General features: G+C 42.9%; 2 protein-coding genes across 2 annotated transcripts in view; one reads left to right on the forward strand and one right to left on the reverse strand.

Moving 5' to 3' along the window:
- NFKB1 (nuclear factor kappa B subunit 1) overlaps positions 1-22,417 on the forward strand; it is a 73,577-nt gene that overhangs the window by 33,872 nt on the left and 17,288 nt on the right. The window contains exons 6-15 of the mRNA XM_079990200.1: positions 971-1,119; positions 2,559-2,722; positions 4,992-5,150; positions 6,490-6,594; positions 9,473-9,564; positions 10,157-10,295; positions 17,586-17,726; positions 18,984-19,076; positions 19,733-19,909; positions 20,274-20,415. Of these exons, the coding sequence (XP_079846326.1) occupies positions 971-1,119; positions 2,559-2,722; positions 4,992-5,150; positions 6,490-6,594; positions 9,473-9,564; positions 10,157-10,295; positions 17,586-17,726; positions 18,984-19,076; positions 19,733-19,909; positions 20,274-20,415 (1,361 nt within the window). The remainder of the gene's footprint in view (positions 1-970; positions 1,120-2,558; positions 2,723-4,991; positions 5,151-6,489; positions 6,595-9,472; positions 9,565-10,156; positions 10,296-17,585; positions 17,727-18,983; positions 19,077-19,732; positions 19,910-20,273; positions 20,416-22,417) is intronic.
- Positions 1-22,417, reverse strand: part of CENPE (centromere protein E) — a 299,890-nt gene that overhangs the window by 25,080 nt on the left and 252,393 nt on the right. The window lies entirely within an intron of this gene.

The raw sequence follows: 22,417 nt of genomic DNA on the forward strand, positions 1-22,417 counted from the left end.
TCTTTTTTTCTTTCCTTATGTTTCCACTGCCCCCTTATTTTTATTCAATGTCCCCCAATTGCACCTGAGGCTAGCCCCCCCCCCAAATCATTCCAACGCCCCCATCTCCCACATTGGGAAACAGTATAGACATACATCTGTGTTCAAGAAAATACACAGGCCACAACCCAGCAGATTAGAACAATGGATGTGGACATGCAACTAGGCCTCAGCTTTGGAAAATGAACCTAACCAACAAACTTCTGTGTTCATGGATCACAACACTGGCTGAGTTAGAAACACCTGTGCAGTGCAGAACTACAAACCTGACACCCACCTCTGCTCAAATGTCACATGAACCCAAAGGGGACTCTTTGCATCAGCAAACAAATCTGAGTAAACCCAGAGTTCCTGTCCTTGGCCCCATTGAAGATGCAGTATCATCTGGACAGCACCGCTGTCCTCCATGTTTGCTCTTCAAATGTCATTACTTAATCCATAGCCTAGGATAGGTGGTACCCAAGAGGTGGGGCATTACCAGCTTCCACTATTTTCTGTTCAGGATGGAGAGAAGAAGTTAGCCTGCTATGCCCAGGGGCCTGACACCTGCAGCTGGTTGTCTGGTCTAATGAACAGTTTGTGGACAAGTTAGAAGTTTAGTCACTTGCACAGACCAAGACTTTTTAACCCGCTTTTGTGCTACTTGGGAACAGTTTTCAATTGGATAATCCAAAACCTGCTCTAGGGCTGAGGGGAGCTGAACAAGCCATTGGTTCTTTTTGTGTTTTTAGTGTGATGCCTGCCATAGTTATGCTCTTCCATTATTTTCAAATTTCAAATTAATACTGTATCTTATTATGTATTTGCACTTTTGAAGACCTAAAATAGCTCCTACAGCCACACTACGGAATGCATTGCAAACAACCTATGTCAGAGTTACAACAAATGCATCATGGCTCAGTAGTGAGAGTATTTGTTTTGCTTATTACAGATTTGCAATTATGCTGGGCCTGCAAAAGTCATTGTGCAGTTAGTCACAAATGGAAAGCATGCTCACCTGCATGCTCACAGCTTGGTGGGGAAGCACTGTGAAAATGGAGTATGCACTGTTAATGCAGGACCAAAAGACATGGTTGTAGGGTAAGTGCATCTGTGTATTTGTAATTGCAACTGAGATTCCCCCTGTGCTACCTTTTCACACTCTGACTAGGGACAAACCATCCTGTCTTGATGTAGTTTCTCGAAACTGGGTATAGTGGCAACCTATGGCTTCTTTCAAGACAGGAAAATTTAGACCATTTCAGAGGAGTGGGAAGAGTGCAAACAGAGGGCTCATCCAAATAGTGTCAAAGCATTCTTGAGTGTTAACTCTGAACTGGGGATAGGGGAAGAAGTTCGGTTCATATTTTGGGAATCTGCCCTTCCCAAAACAAGATGCTAAGGGAATTATAGCTCTGTGAGGAGCACCCTCAACCAACTACTGTTCCCAGGATCCTTTGGGAGAAGCCATGACTATTTAAAGTGGTACAAAAGTGCTTTCAGTGTTTTGATGTGGGTGTGATGTAGCAATGAGAATGCTAAATCCTAGTTAATCTACTTCCTATTTTAAAGAGATTGTTCAGATAAAGTACACATTATATTGTTTGCAGTTAGATCCAGTTTCAAAAAACTGCTGGTTTGATGTCTTTAATCTACTTTTTGGAACATATATGCCAGTCTTGAAAGAATTCCAAGACAGGCTGCTTTTAACACCTGAAGGTTTTTGGCTTTTGATGTTGAGACCCAACTTGCCAGCAACTTGAATTCAAAAATTCAGATTTGCTCTGTTGAGATTTTGCTGTGAATCTTGAAAGGTTTGTCACGCTACCTGTTATGTATTTTTTTTATCCAAATACTGAAACAATACATTTGCCCCAAGGACTCAAAACTTTTATTTGGAATGTAGGCATATTGCTTGCTTACATTTGTGAGAATGTGTTTTTTTAAAAAAAAAAAATCTGGAACTTCCCCTTAAATTCAGGGTATATAATTCTCAGCTATTTGTTCAACAATGCATATTGTTTAATGTCCTATTGCTGTTAAAACTAAAACCTTCATAACCTTTCCCATACAGTATTACAAAAAAAGTATTGAGTGAGTTAATCAGAGCTGTGTTTACCATTTATTTGCTGTTAAATTTTCTCCAAAGAGCATAAGACAGCATATATGGTTATTCCTTATTGCATGTTATTCACACCATAGCCCATTGACATGGGTTAAGCAAAGAGAGAGAGAGAGAGAGGGAGACCAATGTCACCTTAGATCAGTCATGAAGTGTGCTTCAGGACCAGTTGGGGATTTGAATACAGGTCTCTGTGGTTTTAGACACTCAAACCACTTTAACATGCCGAGTCATGGGCATTCTCAAAAACAAAGAGAGCACAGGCAGTAGAAACATTTTAATTCCATTGCCTAAGCTGCGTTGACTGGGGCCAAGGGACCAGAAAACATAAGTAGCAATGAAAAATTGTACTGTACTCCCTTTTATGTGAACAAATTCAAAGACCTACTGCAGATAATTATCTTGTACTTCTGTGTAGATTTCCAAACCTGGGGATACTGCACGTTACAAAGAAGAGAGTCTTAGACACACTGGAAGCACGTATGATTGATTCCTGTAAAAAAGGGTATAACCCAGGACTCCTAGTACATCCTGATCTCAGCTATATACAAGTGGAAGGTGGAGGGGAGAGACAGCTAACAGGTGGGTGATAACTGACTGTGGTTTGGGATCTCTCTTAACACAGGAAATGATTTCTTGCTGTGCCTGTCAACTCCTTATTTTCTGTTCCTGAAAATAAGTATCCCCCAGTTTAAATATAGTTGGTCCCGCTCACTTGAATTTCTTAAAGGAGAAGAATGATACCACTTGTGATGTTTTTAGAAGAAATAAAATACCGTACAATGGGAAAGGAAAGCAAAAGCTGCTTTGTGCTGCGATGTGTGTTAAAAACATTTTCAAAGTTCATTTCTGCATTAATACGTCCCACAGTCTTGAAGGTCATCCATCCATAATTAATTACTAGAAGGTTAACTAATTTCAGCCTAATTTCCATCATCACATGAGAAAACTTAGAGGTAGGGCTTAGCTATATGTTCCGCATAGTCCCATAGTCCTTACCCTCCCTCCCAAAGGGAGCTCTCTCATCAAGTAAAGCAGCTGTGGGTGACTTCAAGTTGAGCAGAAGAGCAGCAGAACTTCCCATATCACTTAAGGAGAAAGGCAGTGGGAGGTTTGTGCATGCAGTATTGCACATGCAAAAGGCTTGGCAACCCTTTTTCACCCCGCCACCAGTCATCTTCTCGCCTTAAAGCCACCTACAGCTAAGGGAACATAGGAAAGTAATGCATCAGTCCATCAAGCTCAGTACTGGTTACACTAACTAATGGTAGCTCTCCAGAGTTTCAAGCAAAGGTCTCCCAGCCCTCTGGAGAAATGCCAGAGATTGAACCTAGGACCTTCTCTGTGCAAAGGAGATGCTTTTGCTGCTGACCTACAGTGGGGATGGGGTGGTGGTTGAGAGAATTTTGGAAATGAACTTTTAATATAATTCCACATTTACTTGATAATACCAGTTGGCCCTTTTCTGTGTTGCAGTCATGTTAAAAAGACTTTGTTCTTAGGCAAGATACATACACAAACAAAAAACAAACCTATACAAATACATTTTATGTGCCTGCTACATTCATATTTGACTGCACAAAGGAAAAACAGTATCTACAAAGTCTGTAAAATGTTCATACTCCATGGAAGCTGCTCTTCCTGTGTCTCTTCTACTGGTATAGTCAATAAAGTTTCACTAGGTTCTAATAAAAGTATATGGTTTACCTTGGCCTCTTAATAGTTTCATTTTGCTTTCGTGACCGTTTGATACCAAAATTCCAGTGTAGCAGCAACCGAAGTTCTTCTGATGTCTGGCAATAATGTTTGAAGCAAGTCCCCATGTGCTTCCTTAAGCATAGAAATGTATTCCAAGTGCATTTATTGGGGATTGCCCAACATAAATAAAGTTAGTTTTATTTGCAAAAGTTGCTGGGCTCTGAGTCAACTTTATGTTGAATGCCACCAATCTATCTGTAATGGAAAGTTTCAACTTTTTCCACCAGAGAACATCCTTTCCTTTGGTTTGCCAAAATTTGCCTTGCATGGTTTATTTAAATTTCTAGTTATTGGGATGTCTAAATAGTGACAGTTATGATAATGTGTAGAAATTAAAATAATATCACGTAATGCTGATTGAAGCTTCAGTAGAATGTTAAAATAAGCCTAGATGTAGTGATCACCATATCGTCTGCATACATCAAGAATATTGTTTCCCTTAATGGTGATTCCATGAATTGGTTGGCTCCACTTTAAGCCTTCTTGCTAGTAGTTCTAATGCCAAGATAAGTGCAGTTAAGGAGCACCTTTGCGTCATCATTTTTTGCATATGTCTATGGCAGTTTCATGATTGGGTTGACTATCTGGCGGCATAGGATGAAGCCTTTATTTTGCCTGCTGAATCTTCTCTTCTCCCACCCTCACTGCCATCCTTTGCCGGTACCACCATTACAGACATAAGGTAAAGGTAAAGGTACCCCTGCCCGTACGGGCCAGTCTTGACAGACTCTGGGGTTGTGCGCCCATCTCACTTAAGAGGCCAGGGGCCAGCGCTGTCCGGAGACACTTCCGGGTCACGTGGCCAGCGTGACATCGCTGCTCTGGCGAGCCAGAGCCGCACACGGAAACACCGGTTACCTTCCCGCTGGTAAGCGGTCCCTATTTATCTACTTGCACCCGGAGGTGCTTTCGAACTGCTAGGTTGGCAGGCGCTGGGACCGAGCAGCGGGAGCGCACCCCGCCGCAGGGATTCGAACCGCCGACCTTTCGATCGGCAAGTCCTAGGCGCTGAGGCTTTAACCCACAGCGCCACCTGCGTCCCATTACAGACATAAGGCTACAATAATTCAGTTCCTTTCTTCTTTGATTGCAGAGAGAGAAAGAGAAATCATTCATCAGTCAGCTCTTCAGCAGACAAAAGAAATGGATCTCAGCGTAGTGCGGCTCATGTTTACAGCGTTTCTACCTGACAGCACTGGCAGCTTTACAAGAAGACTCCAACCTGTCTTGTCCGATCCTATATATGATAGCAGTGAGTGTCTTGCCTATCTTCATTCATACTGCTATGGCCAAATCCCAGTCCAGTGTTTATTTTGATTTATGATTGTTTATTCTTGTAGGGTTAGAGAGGCTGACCCCCCATCACTTTTAACATTCACTGAAAGTTTGAGATCTTTTAAAAAATTGAAAAATACCATGTAATGTCTGAGAAACACACTACAACAGTATACACTGTGCATGCAATGCAGTAAGACAAAGGAGAACCTAGGACATGTTTGCTTGTGATGCATAACTAGTGTTCCTTTTAGTGTCTCCCTTGATGCACCCAAAGATGTCAGTCAAGTTCTAAGGTTATGACTTATAGATCTACAAATTAATGACATGCCGTCAACTAAACTGCCTGTAAAATGTCTGTCATCTCAAAGAGCTTTGATATTCGGTGTTTTCTTTGCCACACAGTTAAAATGCTTGAAGACTAAAGCATACAGGGCATAATCCAAACAACTCCCAAGGGTATGTGGTTGGAATGTTGCAAAGGCTTGAGAATATGGTTCAGCTAGGACTGGGTGCTACTTAGCAAACCTTATAGTTGGGTAGTAGATTGGCGGTGGTAAGCAGTGTGGGGCGCATGTCAGCTCTGATAGTCCTGAATGCATTGTGGACAAAGCAGGTAATATATTGGAGAATTTGAAGACATCTTGGGAATAAACAGGAAACTGAATTCTCCTCCACCTCCATCCCAGACTTTCCAAACCTGCTATGAGCCACAGTCTAGTGAATCTACTTTGTCCTTGAAACCTTCAGCCCCCACCTCTCACTATAAAATGGCTTATTCCCTGTAGTCTGAGACTGGGGGCCTGGCATCCTGCAGTACATCTGAATTTCCAGTGCTCGTATGTAAGGAATTGTTCTTATATCTGTTTAATTATCAAGCAAAAAAAAGTTGTTGGCAGTACTTTTTGTGGGGGTGGGGAGTAAGGCCTGCTAAAGAAAGCCTTCTGTATGGAACCTGTAGCATGTATGGAACCTGTAGCAACTTTCTCCTTTGGAAATGGTATGAATCACAATAACGATGGTCTCTGTTTTGTGGTTGCATTTCATTCCCCCCCTATCCTTTCTTCAGCTCAGTTCAGTAAACTGTAACCTGCCTTAAGACATCTTGCCAACTCTTCAATGTATTGTAACTCTTACTATGGCCGTATTATAATATTAAAAGATGGATCAGATGTTCCTCCACTTACTGCCTTTAATGTCGATCCAGTACAGTTATGAATATTGTGTGGATGTATTTCATTTTGACTTTGAAAATAAAACATGGCTAGAGGAGGCTCTTGCAGGAGTAAACTTCATAGACTGTTTTTACCAAACAGAAGCCCCCAATGCATCTAACTTAAAAATTGTACGAATGGATCGGACAGCAGGCTGTGTGACAGGAGGAGAAGAGATTTACCTGCTTTGTGACAAGGTTCAGAAAGGTGAGAACTCAGGATGCTTTATCGTATTTGAGCATGATTCTATGATAATCACTAGGACTTCATAACAACCACTGTTCTAAATGTGTCAAACTATGGCCATAATCACACTATACATTTTTTTAAAAAAAAAATGTGTTTATGCCAGGGGGGGGTTATTGGTTTTTTCTGTTTTATTCTGTATTTTGTGTTGTCATTTCATGTGTGTATGTTGTGATCTTCATACTGATATACTGGTATACTGATTAAATAAATTAAATAATAATACATTAAAACACTATGATACCACTTTAAACAGTCACAGCTTCCCCCAAAGAATTCTAGGTTTTTGAGAGTTGTTAAGAGGCCTTTATTCCCCTTGCAGAGTTACAATTCCCATAATTTTCTGAAAAGAAGGATTGTTTTTTTAAAAGCATACTTGAAATTCATGGTGTCAATGTGACATGTAACTGTGGAGACTCAGACCTCATTTCAGCCATGAAATTTATTGAGTGCCTCTAGGTCAGTTCCTATTTGTCAGCCTGACCTGACTTGGGGGTTTATAATGTGGATAAAATGGGGGTGGAAGGACTACTCCTAGCACCCTGAGCTCCTTGGAGGGTGGGAGGGATTAAAAAAGGAATAAATAAGTCAAACCCAAGACCATAATGTTTTATTTTGTAAGAAAGTGCCAGGCTGGGTTGGGGTTTTTTTCATACTATTAAATTGCAGTAATAAAGCAATGCCCCATATACTGGGCATATGCAAGGTTGACCCACTGACAATATTTAAACAATCATTGTTTCTGAGATAAAGAAAATGGAAAAATCCTTAGAGCTCAGTGCTTTATACCATGGTTCTGTGGCACTATTCATAGTCGGAGAAGTAGACTGCTGCCTGTGTATCAGAAATGTCCAAACTTCACATGGTTGTTGGACTTTTACTTGATGTTTCTATATCAGTTTAAAATGGATGCCCTGTTGTATTGTCTTTTTTTTCCCCTCTTTTGTTTTTTCTCTTCTGTCTTTTTTTCCTTTTAAAAGTAATAAATATTATTTTGAAAAAAATAAAATAAAATGGATGCCCTGAAACTGAAATATTTTTAAATTTTGACTGGTGTGTTGGTGTGGGATTTTGTTCAGTTTTTGAAATGTCTTCAGTGTTTTTTATTATTATTACGGAGTTTTATCAAATTGCAAAATGTAATTATGTTATGCTTGTTTTATACATAATAATAAAGTGTAAATTTGCCTTGAGTTTAATTTGGCAGAAAGATAGCCTAAAAATTCCAATTAAAAAAAAAATTCCAGCCTATTTCCTGCTATTCCAAATCACAATAAATGTCCACAGTAGGGACAGTTTTCTCCCTTGTTTTGACATTTTATGAGTAACTTTTCTGAAGTCTCAGAAAGTCATTTCTAATCTAAGGAAGGGAAGTGAAAAATGTGTGTGTTAAAAGCTGCTTTTGGGGAAAAAAAAGTCTGACTAAATGGAAACCCCAAAATGGGGTTTTCCCTTAACATGAACATAGTTTTCCCTTATGACATCATTTGTTGAAATCTCTCAGTCCTTGAGAATTGAAATGTATAAAGAGAAAGTTAGTAGGGTTTTTCACAGTAAAGGCTTCCAGATTAAAGAATTGGAGATAAACACCCGTCTACTGCCCCCTTGATTTAGAAAGGAACAAACCTCTTTGGCCAACACCAAAAGATGGAAAATACAGGCTTTTTTGGGTAAAATTGCAGTCTGGAAATGGTACCTCCAGTCCTGTAGGGATTCCAGTGTACTCACTGAGCTCCTCCCCAAGTCTGTATTCCAGGGCTTGGGAACCTGTGGCTATCTGGTTGTGATTGGATTACAACTCCCACCATCACTGACTATTAGCTGAGGTTGATGGGAGCTGGAGTCCAGACAACATTTGGAGAGCCACAGGTACCAACGACCTGCTGTATGTCTTCTATGATGTGCATCACCTACAACTTAGAGATAATAGATTCCAAATGTTGTGCAATTGGAGGGTGCTGAAGGCTGACAACAGCCAAGGAAGAACTTTTCTGCCTATGTCCCATTTTACCCCCTACCCACCCACACCCCAGGTAGAGAGGACAATCCCAATCTGCAGCCTAGGATGAATTGACCTGAAGGGGTTTCATTTTGTCTTGCATGCCACTCTGGTTTAGCTGTACTTGGAAGTGAATTTTAATAAAATGGTGTTCCGGTTAATCCAAATGGTCCAGTTTCATAAAGCATAGTAGGAACTAATTTTTGTTATCTTCAAAGCCCTCTGGAGGAGCAGAGTTTTAACCTGCCACATGAATGAAGGGATCAGACAAGTTAGTAAAGCACCTCTGCTGAGAAAATCCTGTCTCATGTTGCCACCAAACCCACCACATATCAGTCGGCTGGATTTGGGATGGCGTTGTAGAGCAAGGCCTCAGGAGATGACCTGAGCCACAAAGGCAGGTCTGCATGAGATGAGATGATCCTTAAATGGCTCTAGACCATTTTAGGATTTAAAGATAAAAACTAGCATTTTGAACAGGGTGTAGAAACCAAGAAAGGGCTAGTGAAAGTGTATTAGATTGTAGTACAGTGGTACCTCGGTTTAAGAACAGCCCTGTTTATGAACTCTGCAAAACCGGAAGTAGTGTCCCGGTTTGCAAGCGTTACCTCAGTCTAAGAATGGAAGCCAAAGGGTGGAAGGGCACCAGTGGTGGGAGACCTCATTAGATAAAGTGCACCTCGGTTTAAGAACGGACTTCCGGAACAGATTAAGTTCATAAACCGAGGTACCACTGTAATATGCTCCATGCCATGAAGCCTGCCTAAGAAAATCCTTACTGTCCCAATTCTGGACCAGTGATATATCTTGACCAGTTATTAACTTGTGTCTGCAATACAGATGATATTCAGATCCGTTTTTATGAAGAGGATGAAAATGGCGGTGTCTGGGAAGGGTTTGGAGATTTTTCGCCTACTGATGTGCACAGACAGGTATGCCAACATTGTCAAGATGCATTAGTAGTAACTTTTGTGAACCTGTTTTGTGATCAGATATGATCAATTTCACCATTTTGTTGACTTGAGGTGGACTTGGTGAAATGGCTATCCTTAGGCAAGAAGTTTTTTTCCCCTCCCTCTCCCTTATGCAGGGGTCAGCAAACTTTTTCAGCAGAGAGCCAGTCCACTATCCCTCAGATCTTGTCGGGGGCCGGACTAGATTTTGAAAAAAAGTGAAGGAATTCCTATGCCCCACAAATAACCCAGAGATGCATTTTAAATAAAAGGACACATTCTACTCATGTAAAAACACGCTGATTCCTGGACCATCCGCAAGCCAGATTTAGAAGGTGATTGGGCCAGATCCGGCCCCCAGGCCTTAGTTTGCCTACCCATGCCCTTATGTCTGTGAACAATTTGGGAGCTACCAAACAGAGCTATGGCCACAATAGGAGTAAGAAGGAAGCCTCCAATTGCTCCACAGAAATAATAGATGCTGTGTACACAGACGTTGCTCTTGGAAAAAAGGCCAGAATGACAACTTGTATAAACTGCCCCTGACCACCTATTCAATGTTCACTTACAGTTTGCCATAGTATTCAAAACCCCGAAGTACCGAGATGTCAATATCACGAAACCTGCATCTGTTTTTGTCCAGTTACGGCGAAAATCGGATCTAGAGACGAGTGAACCAAAGCCCTTTTTATACTATCCTGAAATCAAAGGTAAATGATTAAGCTTATATGGATTGTTGATGTCAGAAAGCATCCAGCTTCTTATAAAGCTTGCCGTTATTGAAATTATTGTACAGTGGTACCTCGGGTTACATACACTTCAGGTTACATACACTTCAGGTTACAGACTCCGCTAACCCAGAAATAGTACCTCAGGTTAAGAACTTTGCTTCAGGATGCGAACAGAAATCGTGCTCCAGTGGCGCGTCAGCAGCAGGAGTCCCCATTAGCTAAAGTGGTGCTTCAGGTTAAGAACAGTTTCAGGTTAAGAACAGACCTCCAGAACGAATTAAGTACTTAAACCGAGGTACCACTGTATATTTCAAAACATGGTGTAGTGATCATCCTTAGGTAATTACCTGTAGTGTTGTGGATTCTAGATGACAATGTTGTCCAGAAATAATGGCTGAATTCGGATAACACTGCACATAATCAATCCAACCATCAGTTAGTATGGTCTGACATTAATACTTTCAAGCCCAGTGACCCTCTGTAATGAAAGGAATATTCCTGCATTGTGACCAGTGGATTCTGGAAAGCACAATTTTTATAATGTGTCAGGGGTGGGTTGTGGGCAGCAGTCTGTGGTGAGATGGAACCAGGTGCCAATGGATGAAGCTTAGTAGCCAGGGACAAAGTATAATTGACCAAAGACAAACTGGGAAGGAAGGGTCTTGTTACTCAGTCAAAGCTTAATTACAACAGGAAGCTGTCTCATAGTACTTCCTGTCCAAGATGAAACAATGCTTACCCTGGGTAGGCCAGATCAGTCTACAGTAGGAATGGGGAACCATTTTGAGCCTTCGGGTTTGTATTCCATTCTGGGTATCCTTCCATTCACTGGCTACCAGTCAGTTAACAGGCACAATTCACAATTCAAAGAGCTGGTTATGACCTGTAAAGGTAAAGGTAAAGGTAAAGGTACCCCCGCCCGTATGGGCCAGTCTTGACAGACTCTGGGGTTGTGCGCCCATCTCACTCAAGAGGCCGGGGGCCAGCGCTGTCCGGAGACATTTCCGGGTCACGTGGCCAGCGTGACAAAGCTGCATCTGGCGAGCCAGTGCAGCACACGGAAACGCCGTTTACCTTCCCGCCAGTAAGCGGTCCCTATTTATCTACTTGCACCTGGGGGTGCTTTCGAACTGCTAGGTTGGCAGGCGCTGGGACCGAGCAGCGGGAGCGCACCCCGCCGCGGGGATTCGAACCGCCGACCTTTCGATCGGCAAGCCCTAGGCGCTGAGGCTTTTACCCACAGCGCCACCCGCGTCCCTGGTTATGACCTGTAGAGAGCCCTAAATGCTTAGGATGAGAACATCTGAAGAACCACCTTCTCCCGTATGAAGCTCCATGGATGTTCTGATCTGCTGGAGCTGCTCTTCTCATTCCTATGAGCTCTGACACATAGGATGGCTGAAAGGGCCTTTTTAGGGGCTGCAACCAACCTTTTATGGGCAGCACTCCCCCAAAAGATACGTTTAGGGTCCTCATTGATGATCTTTCTACCATAAATTAAAAGGTTTTATTCAGGCTTCATTCATGTATTGCAAAGTTGATGCTTTGCTTCTTTTTGTTTAATTGTTTCAATTGGCCGTGGTGGAAGGTTTTTTTAAAATGTCTAAAAGGAGACTGGTTCTTATATGCTCCATATAATCTGTTAGATTTTAATTTATGTAAATTGTTTTTAGTGGTTAATATAAGCTACCTCGAGCACTGTGGTAGAACAGCATCTATAAATTGATTAATTTATAGATTTATAGATTAATTTATAGTGTTCAGAAAGTGGTGGGGGGGATGAGTGTTCAGACCCCTGGGCTCTCACTTGTGGGGTGCCTCAGGGTTCTGACCTCTCCCCCATGCTTTTCAACATCTACATGCAGCTGCTGGGAGAGATCATCAGGGGGTTTGGGCTGGGTGTTCATCAGTATGCGGATGATACCCAGCTCTACCTCTCTTTCAAATCAGAACCAGTGAAGGCGGTGACGGTCCTGTGTGAGTGTCTGGAGGTGGTTGGAGGATGGATGGCAGCTAACAGATTGAGATTGAATCCTGACAAGACAGAAGTACTGTTTCTGGGGGACAGGAGGCGGGCAGGTGTGGAGGATTCCCTGGTCCTGAATGGGGTAACTGTGCCCCTGAAGGACCAGGTGCGCAACCTGGGAGTCATTTTTTGACTCACAGCTGTCCATAGAGGCACAGGTTAAATCTGTGTCCAGGGCAGCTGTGTATCAGCTCCATCTGGTACGCAGGCTGAGACCCTATCTGCCTGCGGACTGCCTCGCCAGAATAGTGCATGCTCTGGTTATCTCCCGCTTGGACTACTGCAATGCGCTCTACGTGGGGCTACCTTTGAAAGTGACCCGGAAACTACAACTAATCCAGAACACAGCAGCCAGACTGGTGACTGGGAGCGGCCGCCGAGAGACCTACATTGAAAGACCTACATTGGCTCCCAGTACGTTTCCGAGCACAATTCAAAGTGTTGGTGCTGACCTTTAAAGCCCTAAACGGCTTCAGTCCAGTATACCTGAAGGAGCGTCTCCACCCCCATCGTTCTACCCGGACACTGAGGTCCAGCACCGAGGGCCTTCTGGCGGTTCCCTCACTGCGAGAAGCCAAGTTACAGGGAACCAGGCAGAGGGCCTTCTTGGTAGTGGCGCCCTCCCTGTGGAATGCCCTCCCACCAGATGTCAAAGAGAACAACAACTACCAGACTTTTAGAAGACATCCGAAGGCAGCCCTGTTTAGGAATGCTTTTAATGTTTTATGTATCACAGTATTTTAATATTCTTTTGGAAGCCACCCAGAGTGGCTGGGGAGGCCCAGCCAGATGGGCGGGGTATAAATATTATTATTATTATTATTATTATTATTATTATTATTATTATTATTATCTACAACTAATCCAGAATGCGGCAGCTAGACTGGTGACTGGGGGCGGCCGCCGAGACCACATAACACCGGTCTTGAAAGACCTACATTGGCTCCCAGTACATTTCCGAGCACAATTCAAAGTGTTGGTGCTGACCTTTAAAGCCCTAAACGGCCTCGGCCCAGTATACCTGAAGGAGCGTCTCCACCCCCATCGTTCTGCCCGGACGCTGAGGTCCAGCGCCGAGGGCCTCCTGGCGGTTCCTTCATTGCGAGAAGCAAAGCTACAGGGAACCAGGCAGAGGGCCTTCTCGGTCGTGGCGCCTGCCCTGTGGAACGCCCTCCCATCAGATGTCAAAGCAATAAATAACTACCTGACATTCAGAAGACATCTTAAGGCAGCCCTGTTTAGGGAAGTTTTTAATCTGTGATATTTTAGTGTATTTTTGGTTTTTATGGAAGCCACCCAGAGTGGCTGGGGAGACCCAGCCAGATGGGCGGGGTACAAATAATAAATTATTATTATTATTATTATTATTATTATTATTATTAAATACATAGTTTTAAATTATACATTTTAATGTGTTTCTCATGGCATTATAGTTGATCCTTCAAGTTGTACTTAAGTGCTCCTAGTGTGTAAATGACTATATTTGTCAAATGTACCATTAGATTAGCATTAGAATTGCATTTCCACCTGTATGTAATACCAAATGCAAAAAACTTCCATCTGGCTTACTTTTTAATTTGTGGAAGAAAGTAAAAGTATTTCCATACCTAAAGGTTCAATCATATCCTCTTCTTTCTAACACTGACATGCCAGGTTGATCTGAGGACAACACCTGTGTTTGAAAATTGTCAAACATGCTATAAGCTTTAAAAGCCTTGAAAACTTTGGCACATGAGAAGCATTTGCATGTAGATGAGGCAGACAGATGAGGGAAGAACAAAGTTCGTAGTTGATGACGTTATCATAACTGGCAGGAAGTGATGTGTTGTCAGGTAATTTCCAGGTTTAATTGATGAACTCTGTGCACTTCTTTTTTTGGATTTTGTGGTGTATGCTTGAACTTTAAAGAAACTTACAAAAACTCCCTTGACACCTCCAGATCTATCCTGGGACTTGTTTATTATTTTCAGGGGAAATGCCCAGATGATAATGATCTACTCTAAGGCAGGGCATGTCTTTTCTTCATCCCACTATAAATATCCATGCGGTATTCTTTTAATTTAATGGTATACTATGCTAGCTGGATGTTGTCCAAGGGCAGAAATATGTATTCATTTTGTGCAATTCTTGCTTCTTAGTTGTGAATATATACTTCAGTGTTTTGTGTATTTGGAGTATATACAAATACTCAGTAGTTGTGGTTTTGCAAGTCACTGAAAATGCATGGAGATTCCTTTAAGGAAGTACCACTTTGAGGAAAAGTAGCTGCAAGCAAATAGTTATTACTTCTGCTCTCATACTTCTAGTACAGAAGCCTAGGAATTTGCTGCATACCGTTTGTGCATCTGGCCCCATACTGTTTGCTCTGACTGGCAGTGACGCTTCAGGAGGTGGTTATTTGCACCCACCGCTACCTGATCCTTGATTAAGGATGCCAGGAATTGGATCTGGGACATTCTGCAGACAAAAACATGTGCTTTCCCATGAACATATTACCCCTTCCTAAGGGCAGGATAAGAAATAAATAATGTACATGCAATTTACATTGCAAAATGAGAGAAATCCCATTGAAATGAAGGAAAGTTTCTCTCTCTCTGTTTTTTGCAATGCAAATCGTAGACATTTGGGAGCGGGGGTAGAGTAGACTGTGTCTGCAATGTGGTTCAAAGAGTGAAAGTGCCTTCCCGTCTTCAGTGGTAGTGTCCTGATCTGGGCCCTTTGCTAGCAATTTGTAAGCAGGAAAACTGCACTCCCTGGCAGAACTATGCAACTGAGAACACATGTAGTTTGGCCCTTAGGTTAAGATTAATGGGTTGTATGCAAAATAATGGTACGTAGCAGCACCTTGTGCTATGGGGCTTTCCCCCTCCTTTCCCCAACCCTCTGGAGCAGATTTGGGGAGGTGGGAAGCAAATTAAAGTAGTTTTGCTTACAGATTTATTTAGCTAAATACCACCCAGTCATAATTGGTAAAAGCTGCAGGAGGAATGGTACAATAAATTGGATTATATATCACGTTCTGTTTCAGCATTTTACTTGCTTCTAGCTAAAAAAAAAACCACAAACCTAACGTGGATTACCTAATGCCTTTTAATTAGCTGAGCAACTGTATGTATACAGGATTAGCTTTTGAATTTGTCTGAGGTTTGCCTTGGCTGCCACTGTAGTTCCCTGACTTACCATACGCCTTGATTGCATCCTGGTATGCTCCCAGTTAGGTTAACTGGAGGTTCTGCAAGCAGGTGAAAGGCCCCTTGGGGGGATAGGGACTTGTGCATGCACAGGAGAACGTGGTACCTTCTCATCAGCCCCAGTCAACATGGTCAGTGGTCAGGACAGAGGAAAGCTGCAGTACAACTTGCTGTAGGGTTGCAGGTTCCTCATCCCTGACTCACGGAAGGTTTGCTGTCTCCCACCTAACCAATACCTCACAGTGCATTCAGTGTTATCCTTCCGACTATGTCCCTGTCAGTATCGCTGTGCAGGGCAGTATTTCTTACCTAGCTTTCTTTCCATACCCATGCATTGCTCCTGGTCATTGAGCAGGGCAAGGCAGCAGAGAGCTTGGTGCAGAGGCAAGCAGAGCAGACAATTGACTCCACTGCTGCACCTACACCTTGCTGAGCTCTCCACTGCAATGCCCATATTCCTCTTAGTAACTGGCAATAGGAAGCCAGGGGAGCAGCGGTGCACAGAAAGCCAGCTGGTACTGGTCCCCTGTGCAACATTCATTTTATAATTAGGTTTTTCACACACTTTCATCTAGCAAATAATCCTCTCTGTTTTTCTTTATGAAATTGAACCTTTCAAACTGTGGGCACCCAATGCCAAATGCAGTAAATGAAAGTGAATTTTGTAGATTTCAAGAAAACTTACCTTCACTTGCATATTACGGGGTCCCCGCCGTGGGATCACATTCACCCAGTGCTATACCAGCTGCACTGGCTGCCGGTGGAGTACAGGATCAGGTTTAAGGTTCTGGTTTTAACCTTTAAAGACCTATACGGCCTAGGACCCTCGTACCTACGGGTCCACCTCTTCTGGTATGCCCCATGGAGGACCTTATGGTCTGCTAACAACACCACCTTGAAGATCCCGGGCCCCGGGGAAATTAGACTGGCCTCGACTAGAGCCAGGGCCTTTTCAGCCATGGCCCCAGCTGGGCGGAACGCTCTCCCATAAGAGACCAGGGCCCTGCGGGATTTGACATCATTCTGCAGGGCCTGCAAGACGGAGCTGTTCTGCCAGGCCTTTGGGCAGGATGCAGTTTGACTTACTTTCCTTTGTATAAAACAAGCCCCCAACCCGCTCAGAGGTCCTTGTAGGATCAGTGGAAACAGTTGGTCCTGGCAAGTATTAACCACTATCAATTCCAACCTGATAATTGCCACCTGCCCAGATTTTAACTTTTCTGAATTAATTTTAAGATGTAGTTTAATTAATTGATGTCTGTTTTTATGCATATTGTGTTGTTTTTATGATGTTAGCCGCCCTGAGCCCAGCCTTGGCTGGGGAGGGATACAAATAAAAAATTATTATTATTATTATTATTATTATTATTATTATTATTATTATTGCATTAGGGTTTCTGGTTTGGACTGTGGTCATCTCAAAGCTTGTGCGTGTGCATGTGCATGTGCATGCGTGCTTTTTCACAGTGGAGTTTCTCTGCCGTGGTTCTTTCCCCTTAGGCATTCAAACCTTTATTGGTGGCTGTAAGAAGGCGCCAGTCACAGGCAAAGGAAGAGGTGCCATTTCAAACCAAATTATTTTCCTCAAATGGTTATTTTTCACTTGGTATCAAACCACTGTTCCATTTGCATTACAGCAAGGATGAGGAATCTGTGGCCTTTCAGATGATGCTGGACTATAAATCCCATTTTCCCCAACCATTGGCCATACTCACTGGAGCTGATGGGACTTGTAGTCCAGCAATATCTGGAAAGCTGCAGGTTCTCCACACCTGTATTATAGGCTGTGTCTAAGTTAGGGATGGGGAAGAACTTGGATTCAGCCTGCATTTAAAGATACCCGATTCACACTTTCTGAAACAAGACGCAAACTGAAAGACAACCATCTTTTGAAATTCGCACTTCGCCGAATACTGCAACTCCACTCAGTAGTTTGCAGTAGGAGATTTTGTTCCCCATTTGTTCCCCTGTTAGGAGCCTATTGCCTCGAAAACAAAAGCGGACACACCTTAATTTGTTTGGTTAAATCTCTCTTGCTTAAAAAAAATGCAGATAAAGAAGAAGTCCAAAGAAAACGACAGAAGCTCATGCCTAACTTCTCAGATGGTTATGGCGGAAGTGGTGCAGGTGCAGGAGGTGGTGGAATGTATGGAGGAGGAGGAGGTGGTGGTGTTGGAGGCGGTGCCGGATCAGGTAAAAACAAATGACAGCTGAAGTGATGCACATTTTTGAGATGTTCTCCTTGACTAGTGAAATGCCCATCATTATGAGTTGTATAGGGACGCGGGTGGCACTGTGGGTTAAACCACAGAGCCTTGGGCTTGCCGATCAGAAGGTCGGTGGTTCGAATCACCGCAACAGGGTGAACTCCCGTTGTTCATTCCCTGCTCCTGCCAACCTAGCAGTTCAAAAGCATGCAGTGCAAGTAGATAAATAGGTACCACTCCAGTGGGAAAGTAAATGGCGTTTCTGTGCGCTGCTCTGGTTCGCCAGAAGCAGCTTAGTCATGCTGGCCACATGACCCGGAAGCTGTACACTGGCTCCCTCAGGCAGTAAAGCGAGATGAGCACCGCAACCCCAGAGTCGTCTGCGACTGGACCTAATAGTCAGGGGGTCCCCTTTACCTTTACCTTTATGAGTTGTATAAGGCAGGTGACTTTATATGCTGCAAGGATTCTTGGTGGGTGCTGTGTATCTCCTGTGTTTCTGCATACAGAAACACATGGTGCTCTCTCCCTTATGTTCCTTGATCCCTGTATGATCCTTTTCTAATCCAGGCCAATATTGGGATTAGGGGAAGAGGAAAAAAAGATCCTGCTCTCATCACCAGTTTCCCCAAGTGCCAAGCTTTCTTCTTGTAGAGGATGGTTAAGCCCTAAATTGGCTGTGATCCACAGGATAAATCCATGCTTGCTAATGGGGGTTCCTGTATTGTCTGCTGCTCACAGATACAGTGGGGTGGATTATTTAATATCTTTTGATGGAAGTATATTCCTGACATGATTGCTGGTATGACCAATTCCTAAGAGAAGAGATTGGCTCCCATTCTTAAAGTTGCATTACAAGCACATGTGGTTAGTTGCAATCGTTGTATGCTTGCACTGTATATTATTGTAAAATACATTGAAGGGGCATTTTCTAGGCATTTAAACATGTTAGCTGCCTTGAGAAAAGAGTTAAGAAAAATTTAATGGAGCTGTTCAGTTTTTTTTAAAAAAAGACTGTTATTTATATCCTACCTTTTTATCCATGGAATGGAAAGAGATGCATGTAAGAAGACCTTCCAAGCTGCCTATTTAAAACTGGGCATTTTATTGGTTGTTGGCTAGTGAACACTTTTTGTGTATTTATCTGGGAAGCTTCAGTTAATGACTGATCTCTCTCTCTCTCTCTCTCTCTCTCTCTCTCTCTCTCTGTGTGTGTGTGTGTGTGTTTTCTTACTATTTTTAGGGTATGGATACCCATCCTATGGGTTTTCTGGTTATGGGCATTCAATGCACTTCCATTCCAGCACAAACAAAACTGGTGCAGGAATGAAGCATGGTAAGCATCAAATAGTGTGGGGTTTTTTATTTTAAAAATATGTTGAATTTAATTAATTTAATTTAATGCATGCTTTAATATCAACAAAATAAGCATCACTGCTATGTAGTATTTAAACAACATAAACTGGATTTCTCATATGATGATTGGTTTTATATATTTTATTACTACTACTACTACTTAGTTGCATCGATCTACATTGTCCTTTAGAAAGAACTGGTTTGATAGGTCTCTACCACAAGTGGCTTCAAATCTAAAAATATAGACAAGGGAAACCAAGAAGGGGTGGAATGGAGACAGAAGAGACGGGAAGAGTGTGCAAAGATTGCAGCTGCATGTGTTAGACTTCATTACATGAGAGTATTAGGGTGGGTGGACACAAAGTGTTTCACAGATTGATAAATTCCAGTTGTGTGAATTTCCAAGAGTTGGGAAATATTATCAGATGCCTTTTGCTTGTACATGAGTTTGCTCCCAATTTTAAGCCTGGGCAGGTTGAAGCTATTTGCAAATACATACTCTGATACTGAATTCTGTTTTATTGTTAATAATAATAATAATAATAATAATAATAATGGTTTTTTGTTTTAATTTTGTTTTACTTTACTTAATTGGTATGGGAGGGGTAAGCTAATACTGATTACTTCTCTTTTAAGGACTGTCAAATGGCATGCCAAAAAATGATGGTGAAATCTGCTGCAACAAAAAACGCAGTGTGAAATTCAAGGAGAAAGTAGAGGATGATGAGAAAAGCAAAACCAGAACTAGCACAACTCCCAAAGAAGTTGAAGAAGATGCCTTACCATGTTATGATGCAGACATTTGTTTACAAGGTAACTGGCTTGATTTTGTACTAAGCTAGGAAGGAGAAATTTGGGTCAGGCTTGAACTCTTATGTACTTCAAAAGTGGCCATGTTTGATCTGTTTTGGAGCTACAGGGAGAGTAGAGCTACTTCTGAAGCTCCCCATCATTCTTCTCTTGCTCAGATTAAAATCTGAGCTGAAGGAGGATTCCTAGCAGGGAGGGAATCCTGGAATCTTGTAGTTCATGAGTTAGCTCTAAGGCTATCTTGGAAGTGAATTGCTTGGAATTGAAACTTCTCTGTTCTCTAGCAGCAAAGTTCTGATCAGTGGTTGTGACTGAACTGCGCCTGATTGGTGCCCTGATACATTTTGTGTGTTTTCACCCCCAACAGATGGTTTGTTTTTGGAGAAGGCCATGGAGTTAGCTAAGCGTCATGCAAATGCCCTTTTTGACTATGCAGTAACTGGAGATGTGAAGATGCTACTGGCTGTTCAGCGCCACCTTACAGCTGCCCAGGATGAAAATGGTGACAAGTAAGTCTGGGACACCAAAACCCTCTTTAACATGATGGAGGACAATTTTGCATCTGATAAGAAATTCATTTCCAAGTTCCTGAAAGTGTTGGGGGGGGGGATCCTCTCTTTAGTCTACAGTTCTGTGCATGCTTAGCTTAGAGTAAATCCTACTGAATTCAGTGAGATTTCCAAGTAAACATGTGCACTGTTGTTTTTAACAATTCTTCCTGTGTGATAAATGTCATATTCTACTCATGAGATGATGCAAGAATGGAAAGTAGAAGTTCCAAAATGAGGATGCATTCCAGTGATTCATTGTAGGTGTTTCTCATTTAGAAACAGAAGCAAAATGACTCCCTGTTGACTTCTGAAGCAGATAAAATCCATCCTGGCCCTTTTCCAGCATTCCTCAAGAATTCAGGTTCTTGGAGTTCCTTCCCTTACGATTGATTCCAGCCGACTTCTCTTGCAGAATATCTGTTTGGAGAAGGGGTGAGGAATACAAAGAGAAGGTGGGACTCTCACAAAAACAGCTGTCCAAGGGGAGTGTTGAGACTTGCCTTTACTATCACCATCCTTTGAAAATTCAGGAGGTTCACTCTTCAGGAGGCCTGCCAAGTCCTGTGATGAAGAGCTCCAACTTCCCAGGCTACTCCATAAAAGTCATATCACGATGTGGTCTCAGAAGTAGGGTGACTTGCCACAGGGATCTTTGTCTGAACCTCTAGAGCAGGAATGGGGGCCAAATTTGTGGGCCGAATGCAGTCCTCCAGGCCTCCTTACCTGGCCTCCAGGCAACACTCTTCCTGAGCTTACACCCTTTACCAGCTCTGCTCCATACTGACCTCTGCAATGAGTTGGGTGCTCTTACTTGACTTCATGGAGGCTAGAAAGGGGTGCATGTGTATAGGAAGTAACCTACTGTACAAATATAAAATCCACATTTATTGCGCTGCAGACTTTGACCTCTGGCCCTGGCCGCCAATGACATTTGCCTCCCTAGAGTTAAACAGGTCCATCACCCCTTCTAATGTATCCCCACTACCCCACCCTCCCCTGTCATATTTTATTCCTTGTACCAGCCTTCTACAATTATGCTTGCCGTGGCAAGCATGACAACACCATCCAGTGAGTGTGATGGGCAACAAACCTTGTTTGCAGTTTTTTGAAGCTGCAGGATCTTCACATCAGCTTCCTACCATTCCCCACCCCATTCTTAGCTTCAAGGTTGGCCTGACCCTTGGCCAAACTTCTTGGCTTCTGCTCAATGGCCGTTCTCTTAAGAACTGCTGCCATGTATCTGCTAAAGCCTGCACAGTCCCTGCTGATCTATTTCCTGTGGGAAAGAGAAGTGGGGCAGATTCTTCTTTAGCTGCTCCTCCACAGAGGAACCAGTAGTTCCATGGCTGTGCAGTGGCTGATGCCTGCACATTCCCCACCTCTTTTCTGTGCGAAGAAGGGGGGAGACTTCTTCAGAAGACAAACAGGATAGCTCAGTTGGTTAGAGCGTGGTGCTGATAACGCCAAGGTTGCAGGTTCAGTCTCCAGACAGCTGCATATTCCGGCATTGCATACAGTTGGACTAGATGACTAGATGAATTCCATCTCTACAATTTTATGAAATCTGAGCCCCTTTCGTGAGCAGCATCCGAAGCTGGAATTCCTCCACTTGCCTTTGCAAGGGCTTCCTTTGCTGTTTGTGGGAAGCACTTGCACCCACCAAGAAGAAACTGGCTGTCACAGTTTTTTGCTTGGATAGCAAAGAGCAGCCCCAAATTGCATGTCCCTGTTGTCTATTCCATGCTTTGGTCCACCTGATTGCAATGCTCTGGGGAGGCAGTTCCCTCCCCTAAGATCCAATGAAATGTATTCCAGGGGAAGGCAAAGTGCTTAGGTGCAGGGTTTAATTATCTATGGCAGAGGTTTTCAAACTTCCTGTTTTCAGGGATTGCTTTCCACACTGATTCATCTGCTGAGGGACCCCTGTGTGTAGGTAGATGATGCTGCAGACTGATGAGTG

Source organism: Podarcis cretensis, assembly GCF_951804945.1.
Source record: "Podarcis cretensis genome assembly, chromosome: 9".
Classification (NCBI taxonomy): domain Eukaryota; kingdom Metazoa; phylum Chordata; class Lepidosauria; order Squamata; family Lacertidae; genus Podarcis; species Podarcis cretensis.